The sequence below is a fragment of the Oncorhynchus mykiss genome, chromosome 1 (genome assembly GCF_013265735.2).
Source record: "Oncorhynchus mykiss isolate Arlee chromosome 1, USDA_OmykA_1.1, whole genome shotgun sequence".
Lineage (NCBI taxonomy): Eukaryota > Metazoa > Chordata > Actinopteri > Salmoniformes > Salmonidae > Oncorhynchus > Oncorhynchus mykiss.
The window spans coordinates 87,721,847-87,746,436 of NC_048565.1; the positions used below are offsets into that span (position 1 = coordinate 87,721,847).

General features: G+C 46.6%; 1 protein-coding gene across 1 annotated transcript in view; it reads right to left on the bottom strand.

Moving 5' to 3' along the window:
* Window positions 1–24,243, bottom strand: part of LOC118966049 (EH domain-binding protein 1-like) — an 81,423-nt gene extending 57,180 nt beyond the window's left edge. Inside the window, exons 1-2 of the mRNA XM_036988005.1 lie at window positions 23,878–24,243; window positions 21,404–21,878 (exon numbers count right to left, since the gene is read on the bottom strand). Of these exons, the coding sequence (XP_036843900.1) occupies window positions 21,404–21,507 (104 nt within the window). The 5' untranslated portion in view covers window positions 21,508–21,878; window positions 23,878–24,243. The remainder of the gene's footprint in view (window positions 1–21,403; window positions 21,879–23,877) is intronic.
* Window positions 24,244–24,590: the final 347 nt, after the last annotated feature.

A 24,590-nucleotide genomic window follows, 5' to 3' on the forward strand; every position in this document is an offset into this window, starting at 1 on the left:
CCCCCAGGCTGTTCCGTACACAGTGTACAATTCTCACCATTCATCTTCTGACCATCCAACTAAGACTGCTTGATTTCTAGATGAGTTAAACTCATCCTCCCTCAGAAGACCATCGCTTGAAATCGGTCATTAATTGACGTTCTTGTCCAAGAGATCTTTACAATCATTTCGCTACATCTGCAATAACATCTGTTAAATATGTATGTGACCAATACAATTAGAAATGCACTCGTTGAATGACAACAATGACTTAATTGAAGAATCCCTACTGCAAAACACCAGTCTCAACATCAACAGTGAAGAGGCGACTCCGGGATGCTGGCCTTCTAGGCAGAGTTCCTCTGTCCAGTCTCAACATCAACAGTGAAGAGGCGACTCCAGGATGCTGGCCTTCTAGGCAGAGTTCCTCTGTCCAGTCTCAACATCAACAGTGAAGAGGCGACTCCGGGATGCTGGCCTTCTAGGCAGAGTTCCTCTGTCCAGTCTCAACATCAACAGTGAAGAGGCGACTCCGGGATGCTGGCCTTCTAGGCAGAGTTCCTCTGTCCAGTCTCAACAGTGAAGAGGTGGCTCCAGGATGCTGGCCTTCTAGGCAGAGTTCCTCTGTCCAGTCTCAACGTCAACAGTGAAGAGGCGACTCCAGGATGCTGGCCTTCTAGGCAGAGTTCCTCTGTCCAGTCTCAACATCAACAGTGAAGAGGCGACTCCAGGATGCTGGCCTTCTAGGCAGAGTTCCTCTGTCCAGTCTCAACAGTGAAGAGGTGACTCCAGGATGCTGGCCTTCTAGGCAGAGTTCCTCTGTCCAGTGTCTGTGTTTGCCCATCTTAACCTTTTCTTTTTATTGGCCAGTCTGAGACATGGCTTTTTCTTTGCAACTCTGCCTAGAAGTTCAGCATCCCGGAGTCGCCTCTTCACTGTTGACGTTGAGACTGGTGTTTTCCCTAGAAGGCCAGCATCCCGGAGTCGCCTCTTCACTGTTGACGTTGAGACTGGTGTTCTGCCTAGAAGGCCAGCATCCTGGAGTCGTCTCTTCACTGTTGACGTTGAGACTGGTGTTTTGCAGGTACTATTTAATGAAGCTGCCAGTTGAGGACTTGTGAGGCGTCTGCTTCAAATCAAATGGTATTTGTCACATACACATGGTTAGCAGATGTAGAGAAATGCTTGTGCTTCTAGTTCTGACAATGCAGTAATAACCAACGAGTAATCTAACCTAACAATTCCACAACTACTACCTTATACACACACAAGTGTAAAGGGATAAAGAATATGTACATAAAGATATATGAATGAGTGATGGTACAGAACGGCATAGGCAAGATACAGTAGATGGTATAGAGTACAGTATATACAGTGGGGCAAAAAAGTATTTAGTCAGCCACCAATTGTGCAAGTTCTCCCACTTAAAAAGATGAGAGAGGCCTGTAATTTTCATCATAGGTACACTTCAACTATGACAGACAAAATGAGAAAAAAAATCCAGAAAATCACATGGTAGGATTTTTTATGAATTTATTTGCAAATTATGGTGGAAAATAATTGTTTAGACTGACGAGTTTCAGAAGAAAGTTCTTTGTTTCCGGACATTTTGAGCCTGTAATCGAATACACAAATGCTGATGCTCCAGATACTCAACTAGTCTAAAGAAGGCCAGTTGTATTGCTTCTTTAATCAGAACAGTTTTTAGCTGTGCCAACATAATTGCAAAAGGGTTTTCTAATGATCAATTAGCCTTTTCAAATGATAAACTTGGATTATCTAACACAACGTGCCATTGGAACATTGGAAATATAAAATATATTTGGATTTGGTTACTACATGATTCCAAATGTGTAATTTCAGTGATGGTTGCTGATGATGGGCCTCTACGCCTATGTAGATATTCCATTAAAAATCAGCCGTTTCCAGCTACAATAGTCATTTACAACATTAACTATGTCGACACTATTTCTGATCAATTTGATGTTATTTTAAAATGGACAAAAAAAGTGTTTTCTTTCAAAAACGGCGGTAGTGTATACACACACTGTCCCTCACTAACATATGACACACACTGACTCTCATCACTAATATATACACACACACCGACTCATCACTAATATATACACACACACACTGACTCTCATCACTAACATATATACACACACACTGTCCCTCACTAACATATACACACACACACACACTGTCCCTCACTAACATACAGTGGGGCAAAAAAGTATTTAGTCAGCCACCAATTGTGCAAGTTCTCCCACTTAAAAAGATGAGAGAGGCCTGTAATTTTCATCATAGGTACACTTCAACTATGGCAGACAAAATGAGAAAAAAAATCCAGAAAATCACAATGTAGGATTTTTAATGAATTTATTTGCAAATTATGGTGGAAAATAAGTATTTGGTCAATAACAAAAGTTTCTCAATACTTTGTTGTATATCCTTTGTTGTCAATGACAGAGGTCAAACGTTTTCAGTAAGTCTTCACAAGGTTTTCACACACTGTTGCTGGGGTCTGGGGATCTCATCTCGGTACCTAATGGCAGTCAGGCTACCTTTGGCGAGCACATGGAGGGCTGTGCGCCCCCCAAAGAAATGCCACCCCACACCATGACTGACCCACCGCCAAACCGGTCATGCTGGAGGATGTTGCAGGCAGCAGAACGTTCTCCACGGCGTCACATGTGCTCAGTGTGAACCTGCTTTCATCTGTGAAGAGCACAGGGCGCCAGTGGCGAATTTGCCAATCTTGGTGTTCTCTGGCAAATGCCAAACGTCCTGCATGGTGTTGGGCTGTAAGCTCAACCCCCACCTGTGGACGTCTGTTTCTGACCGTTTGAGCAGACACATGCACATTTGTGGCCTGCTGGGGGTCATTTTGCAGGGCTCTGGCAATGCACCTCCTGCTCCTACTTGCACAAAGGCGGAGGTAGCAGTCCTGCTACTGGGTTGTTGCTGATGTGACTATTGAAAATCCCTTTAACATTGAGAGAGACTCTGGTGATGTCAAAAGATGGGAAACCGAACCATATTTCTGTTATCCAACCAGTTTGAGAGAACGAGAGAGGATGAGGGAACGAGAGAGGGTGAGAGAACGAGAGAGAGAGGGAGAACGAGAGAGAGGACGAGAGAGAGAGGGAGAATGAGAGAGAGGGAGAACGAGAGAGAGGGAGAATGAGAGAGAGGGAGAACGAGAGAGAGGACGAGAGAGAGAAAGGGAGAATGAGAGAGAACGAGAGAGAGAGAGAGGGAGAACGAGAGAGAACGAGAGAGAGAGAACGAGAGAGAGGATGAGAGAGAGGATGAGAGAACGAGAGAGAGGATGAGAGAACGAGAGAGAGGATGAGAACGAGAGAACAAGAGAGAGGACGAGAGAACGAGAGAGAGGACGAGAGAACGAGAGAGAGGACGAGAGAACGAGAGAGAGGACGAGAGAACGAGAGAGAGGACGAGAGAACGAGAGAGAGGACGAGAGAGGATGAGAGATCGAGAGAGGATGAGAGAACGAGAGAGGATGAGATAACGAGAGAACGAGAGAGAGAACGAGAACGAGAGAGAGAACGAGAACGAGAGAGAGAACGAGAGGATGAGAGAACGAGAGGATGAGAGAACGAGAGGATGAGAGAACGAGAGAGAGAGAGAGAACGAGAGAGAGAGAGAGAACGAGAGAGAGAGAACGAGAGAGAGAGAACGAGAGAGAGAGAGAGAACGAGAGAGAGAGAACGAGAGAGAGAGAGAGAACGAGAGAGAGAGAACGAGAGAGAGAGAGAGAACGAGAGAGAGAGAACGAGAGAGAGAGAGAACGAGAGAGAGAGAACGAGAGAGAGAGAGAGAGAACGAGAGAACGAGAGAGAGAGAGAGGACTAGAGAGAACGAGAGAACGAGAGAGAGAGAGAACGAGAGAGAGAGAACGAGAGAGAGAGAGGACGAGAGAGAGAGGACAAGAGAGAGAGAGGACAAGAGAGAGAGAGGACGAGAGAGGACGAGAGAGAGAGAGGACGAGAGAGAGAGGACGAGAGAGAGAGGACGAGAGAGAGAGAGGACGAGAGAGAGAGGGCGATAGAGAAAGAGAGAGAGGACGAGAGAGAACGAGTGAGAGAACGAGTGAGAGAACGAGAGAGAGAGGACGAGAGAGAGAGGACGAGAGAGAGAGGACGAGAGAGAGGATGAGAGAGGACAAGAGAGAACGAGAGAGAGGATGAGAGAGGACGAGAGAGGACGAGAGAGAACGAGAGAGAGAGAACGAGAGAACGAGAGAGAGAGAATGAGAGAGAGAGAACGAGAGAGAGAGAGAACGAGAGAACGAGAGAGAGAGAACGAGAGAGAGAGAACGAGAGAGAGAGAACGAGAGAACGAGAGAGAGGATGAGAGAGAGGATGAGAGAGGATGAGAGAGAACGAGAGAGAGGATGAGAGAGAACGAGAGAGAGGATGAGAGAGAACGAGAGAGAGAGAGAGAGAGGATGAGAGAGAACGAGAGAGAGAGAGAGAGAGGATGAGAGAGAACGAGAGAGAGAGAGGATGAGAGAGAACGAGAGAGAGAGAGAGAGAGGATGAGAGAGAACGAGAGAGAGAGAGAGAGGATGAGAGAGAACGAGAGAGAGAGAATGAGAGAGAACGAGAGAGAGAGGATGAGAGAGAACGAGAGAGAGAGAGGATGAGAGAGAACGAGAGAGAGAGGATGAGAGAGAACGAGAGAGAGAGGATGAGAGAGAACGAGAGTGGGGGCTCAGAGATCTCTAGGAGTCTACACTCAGCAGGCAAGCAGACACACAGGATGTGGTAACTTGGAAGTGGAGGGCGTGATAGGATATCATGGTTAACTATCTGTACTCTCGGAGGAAGTACTTCAGATATTATATTACAGTGCTTTGTGTGTGTCACAGAAAGGAACAGGAAGATAATTTAGATGGGAGGAAGTTTGGGGGGGGGGGGTAGAGAGAGCGAGAAAGAGAGAGGGAGAGTGAGGTAGAGAGAGAGAGAGGGGGGGAGTGAGGTAAAGAGAGAGAGAGAGGGGGAGTGAGGTAGAGAGAGCGAGAGAGGGGGAGTGAGGTAGAGAGAGCGAGAGAGGGGGAGTGAGGTAGAGAGCGCGAGAGAGGGGGAGTGAGGAAGAGCGAGCGAGAGAGGGGGAGTGAGGTAAAGCGAGAGAGAGGGGGAGTGAGGTAAAGCGAGAGAGAGGGGGAGTGAGGTAAAGCGAGAGAGAGGGCGAGTGAGGTAAATCGAGAGAGAGAGAGGGGGAGTGAGGTAAAGCGAGAGAGAGGGGGAGTGAGGTAAATCGAGACAGAGAGAGGGGGAGTGAGGTAAAGCGAGAGAGAGAGAGGGGGAGTGAGGTAAAGCGAGAGAGGGGGGGAGTGAGGTAAAGCGAGAGAGAGAGGGGGGGAGTGAGGTAAAGAGAGAGGGGGGAGTGAGGTAAAGAGAGAGAGAGGGGGAGTGAGGTAAAGAGATAGAGGGGGAGTGAGGTAAAGAGAGAGAGAGAGAGAGAGGGGGAGTGAGGTAAAGAGAGAGAGGGGGGAATAGAGGCTGAAATGTATAGGGAAATGAATATCAAAGGGAGGATGGTTGGGGGTGGTGAGGTAGAGAGAGGGGTGGTGAGGTAGAGAGAGGGGGGGTGAGGTAGAGGAGGGGGGGGGGGTGAGGTGAGGTAGAGAGAGAGAGAAAATAATGGTGTTCCAAAAAAGGTCCAGTTGCCAGGACCACAAATATAAATTCCATCTAGACACCGTTGCCCTAGAGCACACAAAACTATACATACCTTGGCCTAAACATCAGCGCCACAGGTAACTTCCACAAAGCTGTGAACGAGCTGAGAGACAAGGCAAGAAGGGCCTTCTATACCATCAAAAGGAACATACAATTAGACATACCAATTAGGATCAGGCTAAAAATATTAATATCAGTTATATCAATATTAATATCTGGGGTCCACTCACCAACCAAGACATCACAAAATGGGACAAACACCAAACAGACTCTGCATGCAGAATTCTGTAAAGAAATATCCTCCGTGTACAACGTAAAATACCAAATAATGCATGCAGAGCAGAATTAGGCCGATACCCACTAATTATCAAAATCCAGAAAAGAGCCGTTAAATTCTACAACCACCTAAAAGGAAGCGATTCCCAAACCTTCCATAACAAAGCCATCACCTACAGAGAGATGAACCTGGAGAAGAGTCCCCTAAGCAAGCTGGTCCTGGGGCTCTGTTCACAAACACAAACACACCCTACAGAGCCCCAGGACAGCAGCACAATTAGACCCAACCAAATCATGAGAAAACAAAAAGATAATTACTTGACACATTGGAAAGAATTAACAAAAAAACAGAGCAAACTAGAATGCTATTTGGCCCTGAACAGAGAGTACACAGTGACAGAATACCTGACCACTGTAACTGACCCAGACTTAAGGAAAGCTTTGACTATGTACAGACTCAATGAGCATAGCCTTGCTATTGAGAAAGGCCGCCGTAGACAGACCTGGCTCTCAAGAGAAGACAGGCTATGTGCTCACTGCCCACAAAATGAGAGAGAGGTAGGGAGGTTGGGGGAGGTAGAGAGAGAGAGAGAGGTAGGGAGGTTGGGGGAGGTAGAGAGAGAGATAGAGGTAGGAAGGTTGGGGGAGGTAGAGAGAGAGAGAGGTAGGGAGGTTGGGGGAGGTAGAGAGAGGTAGGGAGGTTGGGGGAGATAGAGAGAGAGAGAGAGGTAGGAAGGTTGGGGGAGGTAGAGAGAGAGAGAGGTAGGAAGGTTGGGGGAGGTAGAGAGAGAGAGAGAGAGAGAGGCAGGAAGGTTGGGGGAGGTAAGAGAGAGAGAGAGAGAGAGGTAGGAAGGTTGGGGGAGGTAAGAGAGAGAGAGAGAGGTAGGAAGGTTGGGGGAGGTAGAGAGAGAGAGAGAGAGAGAGAGAGAGAGGCAGGAAGGTTGGGGGAGGTAAGAGAGAGAGAGAGAGAGAGAGAGGTAGGTAGGAAGGTTGGGGGAGGTAGAGAGAGAGAGAGAGGTAGGAAGGTTGGGGGAGGTAGAGAGAGAGAGAGGTAGGGAGGTTGGGGGAGGTAGAGAGAGAGAGAGGTAGGAAGGTTGGGGGAGGTAGAGAGAGGTAGAGAGGTAGGGAGGTTGGGGGAGGTAGAGAGAGAGAGAGGTAGGAAGGTTGGGGGAGGTAGAGAGAGAGAGAGAGGTAGGGAGGTTGGGGGAGGTAGAGAGAGAGAGAGAGAGGTAGGGAGGTTGGGGGAGGTAGAGAGAGAGAGAGAGAGGTAGAGAGGTTGGGGGAGGTAGAGAGAGGCTGAAATGTATCCTGCATTATCCCATCCATACTAGAACTCCCTCTCTCCCCCTCCCTCCATTGGAGTCAACAAGCTTATATTTTTGGTGCTGATGGGGTGCGACAGTTGAACTAAGGTCATGAACCATTTTATAAGTTATATTCTTTAGGTCCCCCCCTTTACCTCCAGAACAGCCTGAATTCTTCGGGGCATGGATCCTACAAGGTGTGGTGTTCAAACATTTCTCAGTTGGTATGAAGGGACCTAACGTGTGCCAGGAAAACCTTCCCCACACCATTAAACCGCCGACACCAGCCTGTACCGCCGACACCAGCCTGTACCGTTCACACCAGCCTGTACCGCCGACACCAGCCTGTACCGCCGACACCAGCCTGTACCGCCGACACCAGGCAGGAAGCCAAATCCTGACTCTGCCATCAGCGTGATGCAACAGGAAGCGGGATTCGTCAGACCAGTGTTGGTGATGTCCACTGGAGTCACTTCTTGTTTTTATCTGATAGGAACGTCCATCCGTGACAACGACCAACGAGTTGTGTGTTCCGAGATGGCGTTCTGGACACCAATGTTGTACTGGCTGTTATTTGCCTGTTTGAGGCCCGTCTGTTAGCTTGAACAATTTTAGCCGTTCCGCTTGGGTCCTCTCTCATCAACAGGCTGTTTTCACCCACAGGACTGTATGGGACTGGATATTTTATGTTTGTTGCTAGATTCTCGGTAAACCTGAGACCCTGTCGTGTGTGTGAAAAGCCCAGGATGCCGTCTGTTTCTGAGACACTGGTTATGGCCAGTCTGGCACCTGACAATCACACCACGCTCAAAGCCACTTCGGTCAGTTGTTTGGCCCATTCTAACGTTCAATCAAACAGTAACTGAATGCCTCGAAGCCTGTCTGGCTGCTTTTACAGACTCACAGTCTGTAGGAGTGAACCATTTTTTTGGTGTACCTACCAAGAGGTGTTTTTGTAGCACACGTGATTGCAAAAAAAACACTCTCTGGATTGATACAAATAATCATGATATCGTTTTGCTATGTAAGCTTACGTTGTAGTTGACGTTTAAATGAGGTTTATGAGAAAGGCTTCCCATCTACCAGAAGATCATTCATTAGCATCATCGCTAACGGCGACACAAAGTGGTAGACGCCCGCACCACACATACAGACGGGGAATTCTCATTGGCTCTTCAGAAAGTTGCAGGAAATACCAAATCACTTGATGCATTCTGTTCATGTCTTATGATAAACTTGGGCAAAATAATACATTTGTATGCAGTTAGTTTGATTCCATAATAAATTCAATACATTTGTTGAATATTGTTGAAGTCAGTTTTATGTCTGGATCCCGTCCCCCATTCTAAAGCTACAAAATGTTTTACTTTTGTTTTAGCTGACCAAATTCACATAGAAGTGTGTGATATAGATCCGTCACTCTCACTGAAAACAAGTCTAGGAAGCCGGTAGATCTGTTCTATGTGCCCTATTTCTATCTTTCACGTTCTTAAGATTTGTTTTTGCGTCTTTTTCTTTCAGTTTTGTTCACCAGCTTCAAAACAGACGAAAAAATACAATATTTATGGAAAATATATTGTTTCACCGCGGTTTAGTGGTGACAATATACTTGCTTGTTTTGTGATATAAACTTAAAATTAGGCTAACTATTAGAATTTCAGCAAACAGGAAACGGCGGAGAGATTTCCACATAGTGCATCTTCAACAGTAAAAATATAACCAAAAAAAGCCTAGTTGTCAACCCAAAATTCATGACAATCACTGAATTAGGATGCACTTAAAAAGATCTTGAATCCCCATGTTAGATGAAACACCAGTATTTATTGAATACACAGTTTTTAATAAAGCACTGAATTACAGAAAAATGTTATTTTCTACTGCATGACGCCGCAAAAACAAATGATTGGTGCGACCAAATCCTGGTCTGGTGTCACCAGTGGAACGTGTTAGTTTGGATCCCTGGAGTTGCCTTGTTGGCAGTGTGTTACGGGACTGTACTAGACCCTTGACCCCTACACAGCAGCAGAGATATAGAGCCAACACACCACTCAGAGTAAGAGGTGTGGGGATGAAACAGAGCCAACACACACCACTCAGAGTAAGAGGTGTGTTGATGAAACAGAGCCAACACACCACTCAGAGTAAGAGGTGTGGGGATGAAACAGAGCCAACACACCACTCAGAGTAAGAGGTGTGGGGATGACAGAGCCAACACACCACTCAGAGTAAGAGGTGTGGGGATGAAACAGAGCCAACACACCACTCAGAGTAAGAGGTGTGGGGATGACAGAGCCAACACACCACTCAGAGTAAGAGGTGTGTTGATGAAACAGAGCCAACACTGAGTGGCTCTATTAGAGTGTCCAGTGAGGAGTCAAGCACCTCTCTGATCAGTGTGTGTGTGTGTGTGTGTGTGTGTGTGTGTGTGTGTGTGTGTGTGTGTGTGTGTGTGTGTGTGTGTGTGTGTGTCATCTACTTGCTTTGGCAATTTTTATTTTATTTGACCTTTGTTTAACTAGGCAAGTCAATTAAGAACAGATTCTTATTTACAGAGACAACAGACCCCGGCCAAACCTGGAGGACTCTGGGCCAATTGTGCGCCGCCCTATCGTACTCCAAAAATTACGGCCGGATGTGATACAGCTTGGATTCGAACCAGGGACTGTAGTGACGCCTCTTGCACTGAAATTCAGTGCCTTAGACCGCTGCGCCCCCCGGGAGCCCTAAAATGTTAACATAGACTACTATTCAAAAGCTTGAAGGCCAGCATCCCAGAGTCACCTCTTCACTGTTGACGTTGAGACTGGTGTTCTGCCTAGAAGGCCAGCATCCCGGAGTCACCTCTTCACTGTTGACGTTGAGACTGGTGTTCTGCCTAGAAGGCCAGCATCCCGGAGTCACCTCTTCACTGTTGACGTTGAGACTGGTGTTTTGCGGGTACTATTTAATGAAGCTGCCAGTTGAAGACTTGTGAGGAGTCCGTTTCTCAAACTAGACACTAATGTACTTGTCCTCTTGCTCAGTTGTGCACCGGGGCCTCCCACTCCTCTTTCTATTCTGGTTAGAGACAGTTTGCTCTGTTCTGTGAAGAGTGTAGTACACAGTGTTGTACAAGATCTTCAGTTTCTTGGCAATTTCTTGCATGGAATAGCCTTAATTTATCAGAATAAGAGTTGACTGACGAGTTTCAGAAGAAAGTTATTTGTTTCTGGCCATTTTGAGCCTGTAATCGAACGCACAAATGCTGATGCTCCAGATACTCAACTAGTCTAAAGAAGGCCAGTTTTATTGCTTCTTTAATCAGAACAGTTTTCAGCTGTGCTAACATAATTGCAAAAGGGTTTTCTAATGATCAATTAGCCTTTTAAAATGATAAACTTGGATTAGCTAACACAACGTGCCATTGGAACACAGGAGTGATGGTTGCTGATAATGGGCCTCTGTACGCCTATGTAGATATTCCATTAAAAATCTGCCGTATCCAGCTACAAGTCATTTACAACATTAACAATGTGTACACTGTATTTCTGATCAATTTGATGTTATTTTAATGGACAAAAAAATAGCTTGTCTTTCAAAAACAAGGACATTTCTAAGTGACCCCAAACTTTCGAACGGTAGTATGTGTTTCCCATGCCAATAAAGCCCTTGAACTGAATTGAAGTTGAGAGAGAGAGACAGGCACTATGGTTTCTGCTGAGTCTCTTCCTCTCCTCCTCCCACTGACTGGCTCTCTGGCTTCTGTAATGGAAATGTCTCTTTTATTGAGCTTCAGCCATAAAAACCTATTTTATTGGCCCCATTCTGGCACAGCAGAGCTTCAGACTGGCAGCCTGTAGAGAGACCCGTAGACTGGCAGTCTGTAGAGAGACCCGTAGAGACTGGCAGTCTGTAGAGAGACCCGTAGAGACTGGCAGTCTGTAGAGAGACCAGTAGAGACTGGCAGTCTGTAGAGAGACCAGTAGAGACTGGCAGTCTGTAGAGAGACCAGTAGAGACTGGCAGTCTGTAGAGAGACCAGTAGAGACTGGCAGTCTGTAGAGAGACCAGTAGAGACTGGCAGTCTGTAGAGAGACCAGTAGAGACTGGCAGTCTGTAGAGAGACCAGTAGAGACTGGCAGTCTGTAGAGAGACCAGTAGAGACTGGCAGTCTGTAGAGAGACCAGTAGAGACTGGCAGTCTGTAGAGAGACCCGTAGAGACTGGCAGTCTGTAGAGAGACCCGTAGAGACTGGCAGTCTGTAGACAGACCCGTAGAGACTGGCAGTCTGTAGAGAGACCAGTAGAGACTGGCAGTCTGTAGAGAGACCAGTAGAGACTGGCAGTCTGTAGAGAGACCCGTAGAGACTGGCAGTCTGTAGAGAGACCCGTAGAGACTGGCAGTCTGTAGAGAGACCCGTAGAGACTGGCAGTCTGTAGAGAGACCCGTAGAGACTGGCAGTCTGTAGAGAGACCCGTAGAGACTGGCAGTCTGTAGAGAGACCCGTAGAGACTGGCAGTCTGTAGAGAGATCCGTAGAGACTGGCAGTCTGTAGAGAGACCCGTAGAGACAGGCAGTCTGTAGAGAGACCCGTAGAGACAGGCAGTCTGTAGAGAGACCCGTAGAGACTGGCAGTCTGTAGAGAGACCCGTAGAGACTGGCAGTCTGTAGAGAGACCCGTAGAGACTGGCAGTCTGTAGAGAGACCCGTAGAGACTGGCAGTCTGTAGAGAGACCCGTAGAGACTGGCAGTCTGTAGAGAGACCCGTAGAGACTGGCAGTCTGTAGAGAGACCCGTAGAGACTGGCAGTCTGTAGAGAGACCCGTAGAGACTGGCAGTCTGTAGAGAGACCAGTAGAGACTGGCAGTCTGTAGAGAGACCCGTAGAGATAGAGACTGTTGTATTCGGCGCATGTGATAAATACAATTTTGTTTCATTTTGATTTCTCTTCTCCTCATGCTGCACAGAAGTTCACACACTATAATAATGTGACCTGGCAAGTACAAATGTTGAAACTGTTGGCAAAACTATTTCCATACAGAGCCTGAATAGCTTTACAAATGCAGAAGATACCGGTAGCTTCCTTTAACTTTCCTTGCTAGCTTACAGCTGAAACTAACATCAATTCACTACCCTAGTACTGCGTTTGTGATAATATGCAAACCATTGTGTAAAATATGAGGATGTCCAAGCCAAAAACGTTATTCATTCACTTAAAATCGGTCTCCCTCACGTCTCTCCCTCAGCCGAAGATTAAAATAACGCAACGTGTCACAACAGATGTAAACGTATTGGTCATGACAGTGTTATGACAAGCTGTGTCAGCTGTGATGACATTATAACATAGTTATGACAGGTTATGTATGACAAGCTGTGTCAGCTGTTATGACATTATAACATAGTTATGACACTGGATGTAAAGTGTTACCGACATTTCAAATGTAAGGATATTTCACATAAAAGATGCCCAGTGATTGAACAAAAGTTTCTCTTTGATGTTTTTCAATAATATTTTTAGCTCCTTTTTAAGTAAATAGCTGCAGTGGAATGGGTTAGGAGATAAAGCAGGTTGGGTTCTTCATTTCACCCGTCACATTATTTTACACTGAACATAAATATAAAACGTGACAAAGTGTTGGTCCCGTGATCTGAAATAAAAGATCGCAGAAATCTTCCATAAGGACAAAAACTTTATTCTTTCATATTTCGTGCACAAATTCATTTACATCCCTGTTAGTGAGCATTTCTCCTTTGCCAAGATAATCCATCCACCTGACAGGTGTGGCATATCAAGAAGCTGATTAAACAGCATGATCATTACACATGTGCACCTTGTGCTGGGGATGCTACAGATGTGTCAAGATGTGAATGAGCGTACAGTTGGCATGCTGACTGCAGGAATGTTCACCAGCGCTGTTGCCAGAGGATTTCATGTTACATTTTCTACCATAAGCTGCTTCCAATGTCTTTTTTAGAGAATTTGGCAGTACGTCCAACCGGCCTCATAACCGCAGACCACGTGTAACCATGACAACCCAGGACCGCCACATCCTGCTTCTTCACCTCAGACCACGTGAAACCACACCAGCCCAGGACCTCAACATCCGGCTTCTTCACCTCAGACCACGTGTAACCACGCCAACCCAGGACCTCAACATCCGGGCTTCTTCCCCTGTGGGATCATCTGGGACCAGGCACCCGGACAGCTGATGAAACTAATGCTCACCTTTGTTGGCCACTGGCACGCTGGAGAAGTGTGCTCTTCACAGATGAATCCCGGTTTCAACTGTACCGGTCAGATGGCAGACAACCAGTATTGTGTCATGTAGGCGAGCAGTTTGCTGATGTCAACGTAGAGAACAGAGTTCTCCATTGTGGCGGGGGGGGGTTATAGTCTGGGCAGGCGTAAGCTACGGACAACGAACATAATTGCATTTTATGGATGGCAATTTGAATACACAGACACACCGTGATGAGATCCTGAGGTCCATTGTCGTGCCATTCATCTACCGCCATCACCTCATGTTTCAACATGATAATACTCACCAGACATATCAACCATTGAGCATGTTTGGGATGCTCTGGATCGACGTGTTCCAGTTCCCGCCAATATCCAACAACTTCGCACAGCCACTGAAGAGGAGTGGAACAACATTCCACAGGCCACAATCAACAGCCTGATCAACTCTCTGTGAAGGAGATGTGTCGCACTAAATGAGGCAAATGGGGGTCACACCAGATACTGACTGGTTCTCTGATCCACACCCCTACCTTTTTATTTAAAGGTATCTGTGTATCTGATGCATATCTGTATTTCCAGTCATGAAGTGTAGTTCCCCAGAACAGGTGCACCGGGCACCAGACGTGTATTTGATTTAACATGCTAGTTAGATAAGTGGCTGAATGAATATATATATTACAGGGGCTGAGTCACTGGCTTTACTGGGGCTCTCTCATGCCGTCCCTGGAGGAGGTGCGTCACCTGAGTGGGTTGAGTCACTGATGTGGTCATCCTGTCTGGGTTGGCGCCCCCCCCCCCCCCCCTTAAGTTGTGCCGTGGCGGAGGTCTTTGTGGGCTATACTCAGCCTTGTCTCAGGATGGTAAGTTGGTGGTTGAAGATATCCCTCTAGTGGTGTGGGGGCTGTGCTTTGGCAAAGTGGGTGGGGTTATATCCTTCCTGTTTGGCCCTGTCCGGGGGTGTCCTCGGAGTGGGCCACAGTGTCTCCTGACCCCTCCTGTCTCAGCCTCCAGTATTTATGCTGCAGTAGTTTATGTGTCGGGGGGCTAGGGTCAGTTTGTTATATCTGGAGTACTTCTCCTGTCCTATTCGGTGTCCTGTGTGAATCTAAGTGTGCGTTCTCTAATTCTCTCCTTCTCTCTTTCTCTCTCTCGGAGGACCTGAGCCCTAGGACCATGCCCCAGGACTACCTGACATGATGACTCCTTGCTGTCCCCAGTCCACCTGGCTGTGCTGCTGCTCCAGTTTCAACTGTTCTGCCTTATTATTATTCGACCATGCTGATCATTTATGAACATTTGAACATCTTGGCCATGTTCTGTTATAATCTCCACCCGGCACAGCCAGAAGAGGACTGGCCATCCCACATATGCTCTCTCTAATTCTCTCTTTCTTTCTCTCTCTCGGAGGACCTGAGCCCTAGGACCATGCCCCAGGAATACCTGACATGATGACTCCTTGCTGTCCCCAGTCCACCTGACTGTGCTGCTGCTCCAGTTTCAACTATTCTGCCTTATTATTATTCGACCATGCTGGTCATTTATGAACATTTGAACATCTTGACCATGTTTTGTTATAATCTCCACCCGGCACAGCCAGAAGAGGACTGGCCACCCCACATAGCCTGGTTCCTCTCTAGGTTTCTTCCTAGGTTTTGGCCTTTCTAGGGAGTTTTTCCTAGCCACCGTGCTTCTTCACCTGCATTGCTTGCTGTTTGGGGTTTTAGGCTGGGTTTCTGTACAGCACTTTGAGATATCAGCTGATGTACGAAGGGCTATATAAAATAAATTTGATTGAAATTTGATATATATATATATAACCTTTATTTAACCAGGTAGGCTAGTTGAGAACAAGTTCTCATTTGCAACTGCGACCTGGCCAAGATAAAGCATAGCAGTATGAACAGACAACACAGAGTTACACATGGAGTAAACAATTAACAAGTCAATAACACAGTAAAAAAAAAAGTCTATATACATTGTGTGCAAAAGGCATGAGGAGGTAGGTGAATAATTACAATTTTGCAGATGTGTGCAAAAGAGCAGAAAAGTAAATAAATAAAAACAGTATGGGGATGAGGTAGGTAAAAATGGGTGGGCTATTTACCGATAGACTATGTACAGCTGCAGCGATCGGTTAGCTGCTCAGATAGCAGATGTTTGAAGTTGGTGAGGGAGATAAAAGTCTCTAACAAGGAGCCGGGCATCATATAGTGTAATCTTTCACCTCTTTGTATGGGTTATTTAGACATTACGACCAGCTCGTCCTCCCCTCTTTAAGGTGCCACCAACCTCCTGTGCAGTGGAGTCAGTATAATGTAAACCTCCAGGTCATCTACAGTAAGAGAAACACTCAGAAAACAGCCTGCAGCTTACTGACACTCAACTACCAGAGAGAGACAGAGACAGAGAGACGCATGTAGCTTGTTGTTGTTAACCAATCAGAAGTCCTCAAAGCGGCAATAGGCTACAGTCATAGAGCCTCCGTGTGACAAAAGTTAGGAGATATCTAATCAATGGAAGATGGAATTAAAAGTTAAAGGAGAAGGACAGGCTACAACGACCCAGAGCCAACAGGTAGGCTGCTACATTATATTCTGAATGGAGTTGTTGTTTGTAGGAAGAAAAAGTGCCTGCAGCCTCAGTTAGCCTAGCTAGCTAGCTTAACTAGCTTCTCCCTGTTTGATGCAGTCCAGACAGCTACTACGTCATCATAGTGGATGATAATTAGCCTAGCTAGCTAGCTTAACTAGCTTCTCCCTGTTTGATGCAGTCCAGACAGGTACTACGTCATCAAAGTGGATGATAATTAGCCTAGCTAGCTAGCTTCTCCCTGTTTGATGCAGTCCAGACAGGTACTACGTCATCATATTGGATAATAATTAGCCTAGCTAGCTAGCTTCTCCCTGTTTGATGCAGTCAATACAGCTACTACGTCATCATATTGGATGAGAACTACTGCGATGTACGCATTGCTGTGCATCTAGCCTACTGCGGTGTACGCATTGCTGTGCTTCTAGCCTACTGCGGTGTAGGCATTGCTGCGCTTCTAGCCTACTGCGGTGTACACATTGCTGCGCTTCTAGCCTACTGCGGTGTACGCATTGCTGCGCTTCTAGCCTACTGCGGTGTAGGCATTGCTGTGCATCTAGCCTACTGCGGTGTAGGCATTGCTGTGCATCTAGCCTACTGCGGTGTACGCATTGCTGCGCTTCTAGCCTACTGCGGTGTAGGCATTGCTGCGCTTCTAGCCTACTGCGGTGTACGCATTGCTGTGCTTCTAGCCTACTGCAGTGTACGCATTGCTGCGCTTCTAGCCTACTGCGGTGTAGGCATTGCTGCGCTTCTAGCCTACTGCGGTGTAGGCATTGCTGCGCTTCTAGCCTACTGCGGTGTAGGCATTGCTGCGCTTCTAGCCTACTGCGGTGTACGCATTGCTGTGCTTCTAGCCTACTGCGGTGTAGGCATTGCTGTGCATCTAGCCTACTGCGGTGTACGCATTGCTGTGCTTCTAGCCTACTGCGGTGTACGCATTGCTGTGCTTCTAGCCTACTGCGGTGTACGCATTGCTGCGCTTCTAGCCTACTGCGGTGTACGCATTGCTGTGCTTCTAGCCTACTGCGGTGTACGCATTGCTGTGCTTCTAGCCTACTGCGGTGTACGCATTGCTGCGCTTCTAGCCTACTGCGGTGTACGCATTGCTGTGCTTCTAGCCTACTGCGGTGTACGCATTGCTGTGCTTCTAGCCTACTGCGGTGTACGCATTGCTGTGCTTCTAGCCTACTGCGGTGTAGGCATTGCTGCGCTATTGTGAAGAAATATCCTAATAGTTTATCAACATTTTAAGCTAAAATTTTCTGATCTGTGGTATCAGCATCATTCTTTAAAAAATAAAAAAGTGGTTATGACTATGTTAGGAATATCTATTTCTCGCACAGAAGGACAAGTTGACCAATAGAATAGGTCAACTTTTGTACTATGTGGGACAGTAGATTGACAGAGTCCAGTGCTTCTGCTGGTCGTTAAGCCTACTCATCTTATTGGCTGATGAAAAGTCAAAAGTGGACAGTTCTTTCATCTGCAGTAACGTTCCGTCTTCACCTGCAGCCCACCTCAGAGCTGAGAAGCCTTTGAGAAGAATCACGTGACCAGCATTGGCTAATAAAAATGGAGATATCTGAGAGAGCCATGTGAGTGAGATGCTTAGGAGCACAGCGACTGGCAGCCAGGAAAAGGGAATTATCATTATTATATTCAGCCCGAGGGCACAACGGCCACAAGAGGCATGGATTCTTTTAGGGGGAATTACGGCCACACAAGGGGGATGCAGCTGGGGAAAATCGAGGCCTGGTGAGAATATGATCAAGTGCTTGTCAAATTGTGAATGAGAGACTGATGAAGTGTGTGCAGCCTGCACAACAAACAAATCAGAGCTTGTGACTTTAATGAAACGTTCTCAGGTCTTTCTCAAGTCTTATCATACAGCCTTAGAATGTATTAAAATCAAAACATATAGCCCGATATTTTTATCACAACTAAAGTTTCATAAATAATGTTTCTCTGTTTACTGCTCAACACAGAATAACCACGTGTCCCTCAAATCAATTGGAGAAAATATCCTTTCTATTTTATTCAGCTTTGTTCAAATTTATTCTTCATTACTATAAAATAATGACATTGAATTCTAGGCAAATCTTGCTAACTGAACTAGTGTCGCCCACAGCCATATGGCACAGCCAGATCAGGACCTAACATAAGGACAAGTCAGAGACCGCTATTCTGTTCTCCTGAAATAGACTACATTTTCTTCATATCATGCTTCTTTAGATCGGTCTAAAATTAGTAATGGATTTATGGTGAAGGTGTAGGCTATATTACATGAAGTTATTAGACTTTTTTTTTAATATAGGTGTTCCAAAAGGTCAGTATCAGTGGCTTGTAGGCCGTGTGGAAGACAGAAGATGATAAATGTGTTTCAGTTAATTAAACGGTCAATTACTGTGAGACGGACAGATATTTGCTTGACGATCACAGGCTGACAAAATGTGATGGCCGCCGAGCCCCTAGCCACGTCTCCCACGCTGAAAGACAGATGACTCTTAGGAACATGTGCCCGCCATAAGACAGACACAATGTCACAGCCATAAACAGCTTGCAACCGCCACAATCACACAGTAAAGATAAGCATTTTCCTGGTGGAAGTAAGGACGTAGCCGCCGGGTTGCCTGTGTGAGAGAGAGACTGTGTGTGTGTGAGAGTGTGTGTGTTTGTTTGAGAGACTGTGTGTGTGTGTGTGAGAGAGAGACTGACAGGTGGCAGAGGAGTCCAGTGGGAGACTCACTTCTCAAACACTCATAGCCCTCTAATCTCTTCCTGAGACTCTCACACTGTGTGTGTGTGTGGTGTAAAACAGAGAGAGCTGGTAGCTGTTAGTGGGATTGAGAGACTGTGCGTTGACGATCAGACAGAACCCCGTGTACAGAACCAGAGACCCCCGTGTACAGAGGGGGTAGAGACGGATAGAGAGAGAGAGAGAGAGGGGGATAGAGACGGAGAGAGAGGGGGATAGAGACGGAGAGAGAGGGGGATAGAAAGAGCGAGAGAGAGGGGGATAGAAAGAGCGAGAGAGAGGGGGATAGAAAGAGCGAGAGAGAGGGGGATAGAAAGAGCGAGAGTGAGGGGGATAGAAAGAGCGAGAGAGAGGGGGATAGAAAGAGCGAGAGAGAGGGGGATAGAAAGAGCGAGAGAGAGGGGGATAGAAAGAGCGAGAGACAGGGGGATAGAAAGAGCGAGAGAGAGGGGGATAGAAAGAGCGAGAGAGAGGGGGATAGAAAGAGCGAGTGTGTGAGTATAATGTTTATTGTTAAATATTCTTGTTTATTATCTACTTCACTTGCTTTGGTAATGTTAACATATGTTTCCCATGCTAATAAAGCCATTAAATTGAATTGAGAGAAAGGTTGTGGCTTTTGGAGACAGGAAATGCTGTGGTAAACAGAAGAGCAGATTTCTGGATTGACTTTCTCTGAAAGCTGACTCAGGGACTTTACAGAAGACCCTGACAGAAGACCCTGATGAAGGCATATCAAAACAAATGTGTCACATGCGCCGATTACAACAGGTGTAGTAGACCTTACCGTGAAATGCTTACTTACAGTACAAGCCCTTAAACAAGCCCAGTTCAAGAAATAGTGTGAAAATATTTTCTAAATAAACTAAAGTAACAAAAAAGAGGCGAGAGGAGGTTTTAGAGAGAGGCGAGGCGAGAGGAGGTTTTAGAGAGAGGCGAAAGGAGGTTTTAGAGAGAGGAGAGAGGAGGTTTTAGAGAGAGGCGAGGCGAGAGGAGGTTTTAGAGAGAGGCGAAAGGAGGTTTTAGGGAGAGGAGAGAGGAGGTTTTAGAGAGAGGCGAGGCGAGAGGAGGTTTTAGAGAGAGGAGAGAGGAGGTTTTAGAGAGAGACGAGAGGAGGTTTTAGAGAGAGACGAGAGGAGGTTTTAGAGAGAGACGAGAGGAGGTTTTAGAGAGAGACGAGAGGAGGTTTTAGAGAGAGGCGAGAGGAGGTTTTAGAGAGAGGAGAGAGGAGGTTTTAGAGAGAGGTTTTAGAGAGAGGCGAGGCGAGAGGAGGTTTTAGAGAGAGGCGAGGCGAGAGGAGGTTTTAGAGAGAGGCGAGGCGAGAGGAGGTTTTAGAGAGAGGCGAGAGGAGGTTTTAGAGAGAGGCGAGAGGAGGTTTTAGAGAGAGGCGAGAGGAGGTTTTAGAGAGAGGCGGTTTTAGAGAGAGACGAGGAGAGAGGCGGTTTTAGAGAGAGGCGAGGAGAGAGGCGGTTTTAGAGAGAGGCGAGGAGAGAGGAGGTTTTAGAGAGAGGCGAGGAGAGGAGGTTTTAGAGAGAGGCGAGGCGAGGAGGTTTTAGAGCGAGGAGAGAGGAGGTTTTAGAGCGAGGAGAGAGGAGGTTTTAAAGCGAGGAGAGAGGAGGTTTTAGAGCGAGGAGAGAGGAGGTTTTAGAGCGAGGAGAGAGGAGGTTTTAGAGCGAGGAGAGAGGAGGTTTTAGAGCGAGGAGAGAGGAGGTTTTAGAGCGAGGAGAGAGGAGGTTTTAGAGCGAGGAGAGAGGAGGTTTTAGAGCGAGGAGAGAGGAGGTTTTAGAGCGAGGAGAGAGGAGGTTTTAGAGCGAGGAGAGAGGAGGTTTTAGAGCGAGGAGAGAGGAGGTTTTAGAGCGAGGAGAGAGGAGGTTTTAGAGAGAGGAGGTTTTAGAGAGAGGAGAGGAGAGACGAGGTTTTAGAGCGAGGCGAGGAGAGAGGAGGTTTTAGAGAGAGGGGCGAGGAGTGAGGAGGTTTTAGAGCGAGGGGCGAGGAGGTTTTAGAGAGAGGCGAGGAGAGGACGGACGCAAGGAATAGATGAGAGACCAATTGAGAAAGAGCGTGTGTGTGGCTCTGTCACCCATTGATTCAGTGTTAAATACTGATCACACTTCAGCCATGGGAAAACACACCTCTCTCTGACACACACACCCCACTCCCCTCAGACAGGCTTTCTTGAGAAGAGAGTCAAACCCACACCCCTCAGAGAGGCTTTCTTGAGAAGAGAATCAAACCCACCCCTCTGAGAACACAATAAACTGTTCTGACAGTAGCTCCCATCCCCTCTCCTCCCATCCCCTCTCCTCCCATCTCCTCTCCTCCCATCTCCTCTCCTCGCTCGAAGACAGGCATTTTTGTCATGCCATTCTCCAACACGTTAACATCTGTCCCGGATCGCAGGCGTGTTAGAATGCCAGTGGCTCAGGGCACGCTACTACTGAAACACATCTGCAGGCTGTGTCCCAACTCTACTGTCTATTTCCTTACCTAAACACTACAATACTCACTACCAGCCCTTCCTGTGTGTGGTGTGTGTGTGTGTGTGTGTAGTCAATGTCCCAACTAACCATTTCTTCGTGGATTCCACCATCAACTCCTGATAGGAAGCCACGAACTGAAACTTGGACGCGTGTTTCCCCACACGTTGTAATCTTTTCCACACAGATGCCATGATATTTCTTTAGGGGGGAAAAGGACCCTTTATGTTTTTAACTGGTGCTTCCTTTCTGTCGATTTTCCCGTCCGACTCACTTCAAAGTGTTAAATGTATCCAAACAAATCCAAGCTGCTGCGTCGACACACATAGTTAATATTTGATCAGAAAAATAGAAAATGGGGGACAATCCAAAAGTCAGCGGTTTCTCTCGCGGTGGAGGAGACATGCCGTCAAAAACATCCAGAAAAAAACACATTGAAGGCTTGTGGAATCTCTGCCTCGGTGGCTGTCACATCTGCCGCTGTGCATGCTGGTAAATGTAGTGAAGATTACCGTTCCAGAATAATGCAAAAGCCAGGTATTCCTTATCCTTTGTCTCGAACAACCTATATAGGAGAAAGGAACAGAGTTACAAGCAGAGTTGGAGGGAGAGCAGAGGGGGGGGGGGGGTGCCTGCTGTAAAGAACACACCCCAAATGCCGCAGTCGTACCTGTGACTTGTATGTCACCACACACACACACACACACGTGAAAATATATACATACGGTATGGGCAAACACACAGCATAATACCTGTTCTTAGACCGCTATGGCAAGACTACTCTATTTGGACCAGGACCACTGAAACACAGCATAATACCTGTTCTTAGACCGCTATGACAAGACTACTCTATTTGGACCAGGACCACTGAAACACAGCATAATACCTGTTCTTAGACCGCTATGACAAGACTACTCTATTTGGACCAGGACCACTGAAACACAGCATAATACCTGTTCTTAGACCGCTATGACAAGACTACTCTATTTGGACCACTGAAACACAGCATAATACCTGTTCTTAGACCGCTATGGCAAGACTACTCTATTGGGACTACGACCACTGAAACACAAGACTGTCATCATAGCTTGTGGATCTCAGATCGTCATTTGGCCATTCCACTCCCCATTCCTTGGGGTAGACCACACCACACCATCACCACACCATCACCACGTCCTAAAACTATACTACCGGTATTACAATTTAGCTAGAATACCGTTAGATTTGTTTAATCATCAGCAGATGAATAATGTACTGACCCATGATCCACCTGGTCCAGAGCAGTAACTGTACTGACCCATGATCCACCTGGTCCAGAGCAGTAACTGTACTGACCCATGATCCACCTGGTCCAGAGCAGTAACTGTACTGACCCATGATCCACCTGGTCCAGAGCAGTAACTGTACTGACCCATGATGCACCTGGTCCAGAGCAGTAACTGTTCTGACCCATCATGTACTGACCCATGACCCACCTGGTCCAGAGCAGTAACTTTACTGACCCATGACCCACCTGGTCCAGAGCAGTAACTGTACTGACCCATGATCCGCCTGGTCCAGAGCAGTAACTGTACTGACCCATGGTCCACCTGGTCCAGAGCAGTAACTGTACTGACCCATGATCCACCTGGTCCAGAGCAGTAACTGTACTGACCCATGATCCACCTGGTCCAGAGCAGTAACTGTACTGACCCATGATCCACCTGGTCCAGAGCAGTAACTGTACTGGACCCATCATGCATTATCCTTGCAAAACAATATTTAAAAAATGGCCAGATAACTAGCACCATTGTCACCTAACAAAACAACACATCATCCATATGACGACTATTGCCTGTCAATAAAATAGTCTTCTTGACTAACAAAAATATAAAACTAGCGAAAAGTGTCATATAAAAATCTGGATTAGCCAGCAGAGAGAAAACAACCGGTAGGTACCGTTACGGGGCTATCCCACGGCGTCACCGGATTCCCAGAACACCGAGTCCCATTAAAAACCTCTAATAAGTGACAACCTGGCACCACTGGCGGTGTCCGCTACAACTGGCTACAAACACATGTCACTCAATCAGTGATTACTATCGGTCACGTTTCGAGTTACAGTACCTGAGAGTTACATATCCAGGTAGCGAACAGTAGATAGAAATGAAATGTATATTAGTAGATAAGTAGCGAACAATAGATATAAATGAAATGTATATTCTCTAGTTAAAAGGAAAGAAATAGATAAGCTGGGATCGGTCCACACAGACTGGAGAGTCCCGGGTGTCGTTAACCAACCTTAGTTTCAATCTAGGCTTCAGCCAAGGATGAATATATAGCTACGGTTAGCTTGTTATCTTAGCTACCCAACTAGCTAATCAGATAGACAACAGCTAAATCAATGGGACTTGAACGTGAAAACCTTAAAAGCTAGCCATAACATGCTACTCGGCTAGCTTGCAGCAAGCACTAGCTGAAACTTAAAACTGGAGCTGGTTTACCGCACATTAAGTTAGCATATCCACCTACTTGCTAGGACTAGACGTGTGTGAAAGATACTAACATGTGTGAAAGCTACTTACCTTTTAATATCCACTTAAACTGTTTCAGCTAAAAAAGCGATCTGGCTCATTACCACCTAGCATTGCAGCGGTCCCAGCTATCAGCTAGCCGTCATACCACGAACAACACGGCGGAAATAGTTATCCCGACCGCCAGCTGACGGGACTCGGCGTCCTCCCAGGTGAGAAGACAAGCTCCGTGAAGATTACTACAACTCAATTCCAAGACGACAGATACATGGATTTGTGCTTGTAACAAACCATGTAGACCCCACACCACAAAAAAAGTATTCCAACCCTGGAGTAAAAAAAAAAATCCAAGAAGCTATTTTTCCTGACACGGTCCACACTCACCGTCCGTAATGTTTTCCTACCCTGGAGGAGGGCGCGTTACGTTACGTACGGAAGGAACGCCCCCGGGGGCCTACCATTGGCCCATTCCGGTGTCATCTCTGGACTGTTGAATGATTCATGAGGTCTCTCTGAATTGGTCGAATGACACATAAATCAAATAGGTTGAATCGCAGCTCGCAGTACAGTAAATTATGTCCCCTGTACTGTAACAAAGTTACATTTTATTGGTCGATGAAAACCAACACTGGGAATATATTTTTCCCATAATTGTTATTTACCTCTGGCTTACCTTTAGATTCAGTTACCAATGAGGATGAGAATGTGGTCTAGGGTTAGGGTTAGGGACAGGTAAGTAGGTTACAAACTCCCTTCAGACGGTA